Here is an 11,198-nt window from a genome sequence, read left to right on the forward strand (position 1 = left end):
GCATGGGTTAGACGTGACAGAGGCTCGTCAAAACCGGGTTAGGTTTTAGGTGCACACTTTTTGTGGATAGAGATTGGATGGTGCAGATTGCACACGCCTTTTCGAAACGTGCTCTTGACCATCGGTGACCGTGATTTCCTCACCAAACCTCTCTTATTATTTGGTAGCAAATAGAAACGTTGTAAATACATACATACATCCATCACGAAGGTGCCATTTGAAGTAATATTTAAGTAATTGTGGACGCACATGGCCATTCTTCCTGGATGGGCCTATGAAAAGTGTCGGCATAAAAACGCCATTAGTTCAAGCATCTTTGCTAATGAAACATCCCTAAACTTGTTAAAATAACACTTCAATTGTTTCTACATTTGCCCACATGTCCCTTTTTCTATGTATGGTCCCAATGGGAAATGTCTGGACAGAGGGTGACATTGTTGTGGTACTCATGTGACTTTGATTTAAGTTCTTCTTTTCTTTCACATTGTTATCCTTTTCCAAGTCTTAGCCCTTGGGCTAGGGTAAAACACAAATACGCACTAAACTTGACAAAACATAGCTTCTGCACACACTGTAAAAGGAAGAGATTCTTGTTGCATATCAAAAGCCTATTCATATTAGTTGACCCAATAAATAACATACTCTTATTTGTTTATTTGCCTCTTGTCTCAACCATTTTGTGCCTCTAGGGTACCCTCACGATAGAAAAACCTTTCATGCCAAAGAGATAGTATGTTTTGTTTGATTTGTTGTTTGTAACAAAAAGGACAAGAAAGTCAATATGTTAAGAGACAATGAGGTCATTAATTTGAGGCACGTGGTTTATGAGAAATGATATGTATTTTAACTAAGATTGAACGCTCGATGGTCCTAAAGTGGTTACAGCTTAAATATCCTACCCCAAGGATATGCATGTTACAAATAATCGATGAATGAAAGTGTTATCCGTTCCCAACATTGAAATGCATGACACTACACACAACTTTCTCTCACCCATAAGTACTCAAAAACATGTGATTTGCTTCTTCATACTGTAAAGACCCTTCTCCTTAGGATGGGTTAAATAGAGTCAAAAGTCAAGAAATTTGGTCCATGATCCACATGACCATGGGTAAATTTGTATTTACACATACACAATTGATCATCCACAAACTAACATGTTAAATTTTTGTCTTGTATAAGTCTATGGTCATTGCACTCAATGATCTATGAAAATAAGTGCATTCGAAGTCCAATTAAGAACAAGTGTATCAATCGAGTTAACAATCATTACCAAGATTTATGTTTGAAAAGTAATAGCAACAATGCCATTTTCCACCTATGCATTTGATCTTTCATGTTAAAGGTAAAGGCATTTGTTTCATTTAAATTGTCCTAAAATCATCCAAATTCTAGTTATCTATTTGTAATCGTGATATTGCTTAAAGATCAAAGTCAACATATGTCAAATTAGTCATTTTTTCTCTTAATTAAGATCAAGTTTCTCAAATATCAACTTTTACATTAACATGCTTTGAGTTTATATCTACAACCTTAATTGATTGTTCTTCTATGAAATAAATTTAAGATATGTGGAGCTATTTTTTATCTGAATCACCTTTTTCGTTTCTTATCCTTAATACTCTTCATTGAAATTTCACCAAACCTTGACATGGAGAGTCATATCTCATTTGATTTTTGGTCAATTTGCTTGTTTGTGTGTTAACAATAATAAATATTAGGAACTTATTTAATGATATGAGGCATGATTTGTTACCACTACCTTCAGGCAACGATATTGTTCATGCCTTACCCATTGGGCAGTGAGAAGTGATATGTAAACCCATATTTTTGTTTCTCCGGGCTATAGTACAAGGCAATTGAGTTCTGCATTGTTTTCATTCCTCTGGTGCCTTCTTCATTTAGGCTATTGCAAGGTGATTTTGGGTGCTGGGTGCTACATTATTTTCTCTTCTCAATGCTAAAATAATTAACTTTGATGTGTTCTTTTGCTACTACCATATGATTCTATCACCTACCTCCTGAGAAGTGTAGGGTACCATGTTACATTTGGGGATTTATACACATAAACTAGTCAACCGGGGTCAATTTTAGGGCCATTAGCTTGTGATCCACCATAAACTGAAGTCTGGAAGCTCATCAGGGTTCCTTGAACTCTGCATAAATATTACTCATGGAAATATAAGTTGCAACATCTGTTCCATCGAGTAGGGTTGCATTTTTGAAAGCTAATCTTGCAGCTGTCACATTTTCCCATGTTCTACAAGCACTTAGCAAAGCATGCCACATTATAAGGTCACCATTAAATGGCATCCTCTCAGTTACGCCCACCGCCTTTTCAAAGAGTCCGGCACGACAAAAAAGGTCAACTAGGCAAGTGTAATGATCTACAGTAGGAATTATAGCATACCATTTTATCATTATCTCAAATACCAATTTGCCCTTATCAAGTAAACCAAAGTGACAACACATCTTAAGCATGCTAGAAAAAGATGCTGAATTCGGCTCAATACCTTCTTCTAACATTTGGTTTAATGCATTGAATAATGCCTTGCTATCCTTTCCAAGTTGAGCAAACCCTGCAATTAATGCACTCCATGATACTACATCTCGAACTGCAAGCTCATTAAATATGTATTGTGCTTTAGCAAGTTCTCCACATTTGGCATACATATCCACTAACGCAGTGCCAATTCTGATATCTCCTTGCAACATACCCTCCGTGACGATCCTTGCATGTATTTCTTGACCCTTATTACATGTACCAATGTTGCCACAAGCCTTCAACATGCAAACAAAGGTAAGAGGAGTTGGAGCAACACCATCATCTTGCATCTTTTCATAAAGAGCCAAAGGTTCTTCACCATGCCCATGTTGGGCATATCCAGAAATTAACGCAGTCCTTAAGACTACATCCTTCACAGAAAGTTGCTCGAAAACATCTCTTGCTTCAGAAAGTGCACCACATTTCGCATACATTTCCACTAGAGCATTGCAAAGCAAGATGCTTTTTCCAAGTAAACCTTCTTTTATGATTTCACCATGTATTTCTTGGCCCTTCTTAATTGCTCCTATGGTGCCACATATCTTCAAAAGGCAACCAAATGTTACCACATTTGGAGAAAATCCATTTTTTTCCATCTCTTCTGAACACTCAATCGCTTTCTTCATATGCCCATGCTGGACATATCCTGCAATTAGGGCATTCCATGACACTGTATCCCGAAAAGGAACCTTATCAAATACTTCTTGAGCTTTCAGAATCACTCCACATTTTGCATACATGTCTATCAATGCATTTCCAACCATGGTATCTTCTCCTAACAAACCCTTGTTAACGATCTCTACATGTATTTCTTGACCTTTTGCAATGTCTCCTATGATACCACAAGCCTTCAAGATGCAAACAAAGGTAATTGCATTGGGAGAAATCCCTCCAGCTTTCATTTGTTCGAAATAATCGAGAGCTTCATCACCATATCCGTGTTGGGCATATCCTCCAATAAGCGTATTCCACGAGGCTACATCCCAGATAGTTAGCACATCAAATACTTCTTGTGCTTTGTTGAGTAAAAAGCATTGCCAACAAACACATTCTTCTTGAGAAAACCCTCTTTTATGATCCTAGCATGCATTTCTGGTCTCTTTCTGAGTAGTTTGATGCTTCCACAAGCCTTCAAGATACAAGCATAGGTAATTGAATTTGGAGCAACACCCTCGTGTTGCATGATATCAAAACTCTTTAGTGCTTCCTTCCCATGTCCATGGTGTACATATCCTACTATTTGTGAATTCCATGAGGTTATATCTTGAATTGAAACCTCATCAAATGCAGTACATTTCACAATCATATTGACTATTAGTAATGTAAAAATTATCTCAAAAACGCCCCACTTTCCATGTCACAAAGGCTTCTTTGCTTAATTCCATAAGGGCACAAGGATCCTATTCAAATCTCGTATTGCAAATCAACCAAGAGCTCTTCATTTCATATATTGCTTAAGTATTGGAGCATCACTCATTTAAACATTACCTCAAAAGGAATATCTTTCTTTACAACATCCATGTCTGTTTTGCTGCCTTTTGAGTGAGGTTCGTTCCCTTCCTCTTCTTCTTCTCTTAGCGCAGTGATATGCAATGAAGGTATAACGATTATTTTTGGAAACTCAGGGGTATTGTAATAAATACAGAAAAACCTTTTAACTCTTTAGTTCATTTTGACATGGATGACATAACACATAACCTTTTCAAGTAATACATGATAGGAACCGAAAGAACAACCATGGGTTCGTTGGCATTTACAAGTGACTATTAATCACTTGTATCGTTGCTCTGTTGAGTCTCTTCGATGGCTATTATCTAAGGCTAAACAAGAATGGAAGGTATGTAACTCTTAATTATAGACAATGGCAAATCTTGGAACATAGTTGCCGTTTTGAATTGTCATTTCTAACGAAGGTCTTCATTTGGAGCATATTGATCGAGGGTTTAGCTTTGGGGATTATCTCTAAAGAGACTTTAACTAGTAATACACAATTACTTTTTTGCTATTGGTCAAGTGGAAGATAGTACTCATTGTTTTGTACAATGTTTGTTGGCTCATTAGGTTTTGGATTACATTTCTCACATTTCGCATGTTTTCTCAAACTTTTATTTGACACCAAGATAGGGGCTATTAGTAGAATTTACATAGCTCAACTCAAGATCAAAGATGGAGACCGTTTTCCTCTTTTTGAGATATTGGGGATTGTGATAAGTCCAATGGTTTAGCATTTGATTGTCGGCATGGAGTTAGATGTCGACAAATTTATTTTCTCAGGGCAAGTCATGATTTTTTTTCCTCAGTGGACTGTTTGTCTTGCATATTAGGGATTTTGTATGTCCCACTATGCATGTAGCCATGACACCAGTAAATTGTAGCATCATTTCCATATTATTTTCACACAAAGTTATGAGAAAGAGAGAGACCAAATTGTTCATCGTTTTTCATTCAACAAGTGTCCACAGTCCAAGTTTAAGGCACTTGGATTGGGGGGGGGGGGGGTGCTCTTCGTTAGGTGTTACACTTTTGATTTATTCTATTTCCAATATATACATGTATATGAATAATGATATACATATGCTTCCCTCGATATATTCATGTAATATATGCATAGAGAGAGAGAGAGAGAGAGAGAGAGAGAGAGGAGAGAGAGAGCGTTATGTTTTACATACATACATACAGTCTAAGACACTTAGAACAGGGGACAGATAGCAGAAAAACAGGGCTTGTCTGGTTTAGAGATTATCTTGAAGCAAATATCTCACAATGGAGGCAGCACTTCTTCATGGATCTGACTGGGCTCCCACAAGCACAGCAGGGCATATTCCTCGCGATTTGCCCACAGATACGATTTCTCGAACTTGGAGCTGCCATAGAAAAGCTCAGAATTCTCCCGATCCTGGAATAAAAAAATCTAAATGCGCCATCAGGTATGCCATTCGCATCTCGTTACCTTCTTGTCTGATGCTCTACGTACACGAGGACACATACATATATACATATGTATATACATACATGCATAACTGCATATATAGGCACATGCATACATTCACGCACATACATGCATGCATACATACATACATTATATATATCTATCAATCACTGATATCCATGGCAGACCAGTCCTGAATATCAGTCAGAAGACCAAGAATTACTATCTAAAGCTATCAGTCAATTGCCGTATAGAAGATTGGGAATGGATCAGAATCATGATCGCAACAACAACAATAGTAATAAGCTTCAGAGATTTGAATCTGATAAGAGTAATATAAATTCTATTATCACTTCATTGAAGATTTGTGCCAAGCAAAAGAACCTTGAAAAAGGATGCAGAATTCATGCGAGCATTGTGAAAAAGGGGTTTCGTATTGAGAAAGATGCTTTTATTGGAAACGCATTACTCAACATGTATATCAAATGTGGTGCACTGTCAAAAGCACAAGAAGTATTCGATACACTTCACACACGAGATGTGATTTCATGGACTGCACTCATCGATGGATATGTGGAGTATGGAAATGGTAAAGAAGCACTGAATTGTTTTGAGATGATGCAATTAGAGGGAGTTTCTCCAGATGCAATCACATTCATTTGTGCATTGAAAGCTTGTGGGAGAATAGGGGCATCACATGAGGGCCAAGAAATACACAGTGAGATCATGAAACAAGGTCTATTGAAGAGAAATATTATAGTTGGTAATGCATTGGTGGATATGTATGCCAAATGTGGAAATGTTGCAAAAGCACAGTTAGTGTTTGATGAACTTCCAAACAAAGATGTAGTGTCATGGAATTCCCTTATGAAAGGGTATGCACAATATGGAAATGGCAAAGAAGCAGTGAAATGTTTCGAACATATGCAAAGGAATGGTGTAACTCCAACTCTGGTCACATTTATTTGTGTATTGAATGCGTGTAGCCAGATAGGAGCTGCAGACAAAGGTCAAGAAATACATGCCCAGATTTCAAGAAGAGGGTTAATAGGAAGTAGTCTTCTAGTTGGGAATGCACTTGTTGACATGTATGCAAAATGTGGTCTTCTTGGGAAAGCACAACAGGTGTTTGATGAACTTTTATTTCGGGATGTAATCTCATGGACTGCGCTTCTCTCAGGGTATGGTCAACATGGGTATGGTAAAGAGGTAATGAGATGTTTTGAGCAGATGAAATGCGAGGGGGTTTGTCCAAATATGGTTACATATAATTTTATCTTGCAAGCATGTGGTACCTTGGGAGTTTTGGAGAAGGGACAAAAAATACATGCTATGATTATAAATGAGGTGCTGCTGAAAAGGAGCATCTTGATTGGAAGTGCATTGGTTGATATGTATGCAAAATGTGGCACCCTTGCAAAAGCGCGAGAAGTGTTTGATGAATTGCCAGTTCGAGATGTAGTGTTATGGACTGTATTGATTGCTGGATATACTGAAAAAGGGCATGGTGAGAAAGCATTGGAATGCTTCAATAGAATGAAAGCTGATGGGATTTTGCCAAGTCCAGTAACCTTTGTTTGTGTTTTGAAAGCATGTGGCACCATTGGTGCGGCCACCAAAGGCCAAGAAATACATGCTGAGATCATGAGAGAGGGTTTGGTTGAAAATGATATTTTGATTGGAAATGCACTCGTAGATATGTATGCCAAATGTGGGGTTATCACCAAAGCACAAGAAATATTTGATAAGCTTGTGGAAAAGAATGTCGTTTCTTGGACTGCCTTGATGGCTGGATATGCTCAGGTCGGAAAGCACGATGCTGTTTTCAGTGTTTTTGACAAAATGATAGAAGAAGGTATATCTCCAGATCAAGCGACATTCTCTGTTGTGCTTAACACATGTTGTCATTCAGGTCTAGAAGATAAGGGTCGAACATACTTTGAGAGCATGATGAAAGTGTATGGTATCATACCAAATTTAGAGCATTATACCTGTATGGTGGATCTTTTTGGTCGTGCAGGCCACTTTGACAAAGTTGTAGAGATGATTAAAGAAATGCCATATTCTGGTGATGTTACGTTATGGCGCAGTCTGTTAAATGCTTGTAGAGAATGGGGAAATGTAAACCTAGGGAAACTAGCTTTTGAAAATGCAATTCAGTTCGATTCAGAAGATGCCGCAGCATATGTCTCTATGTATAATATCTATGCAGCTGCTGGTCTTCAACAAGAAGCTAACAAGGTTGAAGCTTTGAGACTGCAAAAGGAATCATAAATTAACTCTAATGAGTTAAATACATTGGGCTAAAGGCATTTCATGAAAAAGATAGTGTTATGAAGAATAGCAAGGGTTATTTTGCAACATTTGCTAAGATTGACTTAATCTGAACCTAGTGCAAAAGTCCCTGGCACATGGACAGTGAATGTAATATATTTCCTCAAGTATTGTTTTACATAAAGAACAAAATCTTTCCCCTTTTGAAGGCCTTTTTCCATTCCACTTTGTTTGTTTTGAGTCCCAGTTTCTCTAATATTTTTTCGTGTTAGTTCCATGTGCTATGTTTGTATAAAGGTCTATGTTGGATCATAACACAACATTCCTACTACAGCTTCAAAAAAGGTTTCATAATTAAAGAGTTAGTTGGAACTTCAGATGAAATCTAACTTAGTAAACATTTGTTTACTACAAATCACTTCTCTTCTCTTTCCACAATGTTTGTGTGCTTTTACATTAGAATCATATGATGGTTGAAGGAGAACATAAACGCACATAGCCTTCCGAACTCTCACATGAAGGCCATAGTCACCATAAATCTAGGTAACAACAAAGTGACCATGTGGTACATTTCTATATTGGGGTTTTCTTTAATCATCAACTTCTCCAAACTTTAACCAATTTCTTAACCTTTTGCATAATAGTATTTGATATACATGTTGTACATTGTCAAGGTTTAGACAGTTTGTGAAATTTCCACTAGTTGATATAAAAAAAAAACCATGGGGGGGAAATTTCATTCCACCTCATGTAGAACATCCAACTATAATAATGGCTATGTATCCAAATGTAAAAAAATCACCTTTAATTAAAGGAGGCATTCTGAATCTGATTGAAGTAGCGTTATTTCACAAAGACAATTCAGATGTAAAGGAGTTTGTTTTACTGCGAAGACTGAAATTTCAACACAGGTAGGTGTCAATGAGGTTTATACTTTTCTCACAATGATATGCATCCTGATATTGACTGTATGGATGTTCTTACGATTCCACAAAACTCAACTCACTTTTGCTCAACAATCTTGGACGATTGATTGGGATTGGTGTAACATTTTGAGAAACTGTCACAAGGGTTACTAGTAAATTGATGTTGCAGCAGGCTTGCAACTACATCTAGCTCACAAAATGAGGTAAACTTAGCTAAATTAAAATTAAACCTTCAACAGTTCGCTTCCTTCACTGCCGCTAGAGTTGAAATACAATGAAATTAGTTGATATATACGCACAAAAAAGCACGTATGCTATGTCAAAAGCCAAATACGCAATTATATACACCATTGGCGAATAATCGCGACAATGTAATGTATTTGTCTTTGATACATTTCATACTTGGTTTTCATGAGAAAGGTACGTACTGAGAATAAAATTACTAGCATTAGAACGATTGAAACTTTTCTATTTGCTATTCTTTAGTAATACATATGTATAGATATATTTGATCAATCTTCCCTGAAAAAGTTACTTAATGAGAATAAATTCATCTGTTGATACCGGTGATATTTCATATCAACATTAATACATTTTGGCCCAATATACAAAGGTGATGAAGTGAATATCCATGAATCATATGACATGGAAAGTGCTCAGATGATACATTTATGTCAAAGCCATATAAGAAATTTTATTAATGCATAATGGGATCACTATCCTACAAGGTACCATGATTAATTTTTGGATTAAGTGCATCCACGAGAGTGGTTACAAATGTATGCAATCATTTTGGTAAGGATTAATTTACATCAATTAATCAACATGTAATGTAATGGAGAAAGATGATTTTTTATTGTGAGGATAAGAATTTGTTTTAGAGATAAACACATCCATGACTCTTTGGAAAGAAATCATGATGAATACAATCTTTTTGACGGATAATGAAATTTTGGAGGACGATCTTTGTTTGGGCACTATAATCAATTACATGTGAAAGAGGATTTCTAAGATTAATAAGATCAAAACCAGCTCTCTTCTGACACTCTTAAGTCACTATCGAGTCCCAAGGGGTCGCCTCCCTCCCTCATTGTGGGCTAACTAAGGGAGTGTGTGTAGTCGCTACCCAGCGCTAAAGACCATGTCATACTTCAACACATAAAAGCACTTACCTCTCCACTCCATGGAAGTTTGGAATCCTCAAAGGCGTCTTACTTAAACTAAAATTAGCACATATCTAATTAAGAAATATGTTTGTTCCAATAAAATAGATAATTACTAGATAGAAACATGCAAAGTGTCTCAGTTAATTATATAATTACTCAATAAAAACACATATACCTCGATTAAATAGCATTGAAAAACTCTATGAAGGAAAGTGGCTCATAGTTCATGCAAAGGGGAGAGAATGCGGATAAAAGGTCCAAAGGCCAAGGAGGATAGATTATGTTTTATTTTCTTTTCAAATTTGGGGAATGGTTTTTTCTTTCTCTGGGGAGGATGAGTGGAGACAATTGGTAGCATGTTTTAGGTGTAGCTAACTATGTGCAGGTTGAAGAAGGATGGTGTTTCACAATGCAACTTCTTTGTGTAGGGGCCATTACTTATCGGCTCATTTAGTCTGCCAGGATTAAACATGTTTGATGGGACAGACTCCCATTATTTTCATTCCAGTGCATGTGGTTACCATTGCATGTGGGACTCTAGGCTTTTTAGTTATGGCGAATGGGAGGATCTATGCTTCTTGTTGTCCAATGCAAGATGGTGGATTGAGGAGCACAAATTTGATGGTTTTCGTTATGATGGTGTAACATCAATGATGTACACTCATCATGGACTACATGTTTCCTTTACTGGGAATAATAATGAATGTTTTGGAATGGCTACAGATATAGATGCTTTGAATTACCTCATGTTGGCAAATGAAATGATCTATGCTTTATAGCCAAATGCCATTACTGATGGGACAGACTCCCATTATTTTCATTCCAGTGCATGTGGTTACCATTGCATGTGGGACTCTAGTCTTTTTAGTTATGGCGAATGGGAGGATCTATGCTTCTTGTTGTCCAATGCAAGATGGTGGATTGAGGAGCACAAATTTGATGGTTTTCGTTATGATGGTGTAACATCAATGATGTACACTCATCATGGACTACATGTTTCCTTTACTGGGAATAATAATGAATGTTTTGGAATGGCTACAGATATAGATGCTTTGAATTACCTCATGTTGGCAAATGAAATGATCTATGCTTTATAGCCAAATGCCATTACTGTTGGAAAAGATGTAAGTTGAATGCCTACCTTTAGTCTCCCTGTTGGAGATGGAGGTGTTGGTTTCGACTATAGGATGCATAAGGCAGTTGCAGACAAGTGGATTGAATTGCTAAGAAAAAAGACATGCTGAGAAAATGTGTTGTTTATGCTCAAAGCCATGATCAGGCTTTAGTTGGAGACAAGACAATTGCATTTAGCCTGATGGACAAGGATATGTATGGCTTTATGGCCCTTAATGGACACA

At 37.0% G+C, this 11,198-nt stretch overlaps 2 protein-coding genes across 3 annotated transcripts; one reads left to right on the forward strand and one right to left on the reverse strand.

Moving 5' to 3' along the window:
* Window positions 1-2,139: 2,139 nt before the first annotated feature.
* Window positions 2,140-3,851, reverse strand: LOC147847495 (pentatricopeptide repeat-containing protein At2g13600-like). Its single transcript, XM_087339114.1, has 2 exons — window positions 3,611-3,851; window positions 2,140-3,521 (listed from the first exon to the last, which is right to left on the reverse strand). The coding sequence occupies exons 1-2, from the start codon at window positions 3,849-3,851 to the stop codon at window positions 2,140-2,142; spliced, it is 1,623 nt and encodes a 540-aa protein (XP_087195240.1).
* Window positions 3,852-5,233: 1,382 nt separating this feature from the next.
* Window positions 5,234-7,949, forward strand: LOC147847496 (pentatricopeptide repeat-containing protein DOT4, chloroplastic-like). 2 transcript variants are annotated; one of them, XM_087339115.1, is made up of 2 exons: window positions 5,234-5,472; window positions 5,666-7,949. In XM_087339115.1, exons 1-2 carry the CDS (start codon window positions 5,309-5,311, stop codon window positions 7,746-7,748), a joined length of 2,247 nt encoding a protein of 748 aa, XP_087195241.1. In that variant the 5' UTR covers window positions 5,234-5,308; the 3' UTR covers window positions 7,749-7,949. The 2 variants fall into 2 exon arrangements, with proteins under 2 accessions (XP_087195241.1, XP_087195242.1); XM_087339116.1 differs by having other exon boundaries at window positions 5,314-5,472; window positions 5,661-7,949.
* Window positions 7,950-11,198: the final 3,249 nt, after the last annotated feature.

This window comes from Azolla caroliniana, unplaced genomic scaffold (genome assembly GCF_043228905.1).
Source record: "Azolla caroliniana isolate FFs.n. ecotype wild unplaced genomic scaffold, voAzoCaro1.0.p SCAF_941, whole genome shotgun sequence".
NCBI classification, from domain to species: domain Eukaryota; kingdom Viridiplantae; phylum Streptophyta; class Polypodiopsida; order Salviniales; family Salviniaceae; genus Azolla; species Azolla caroliniana.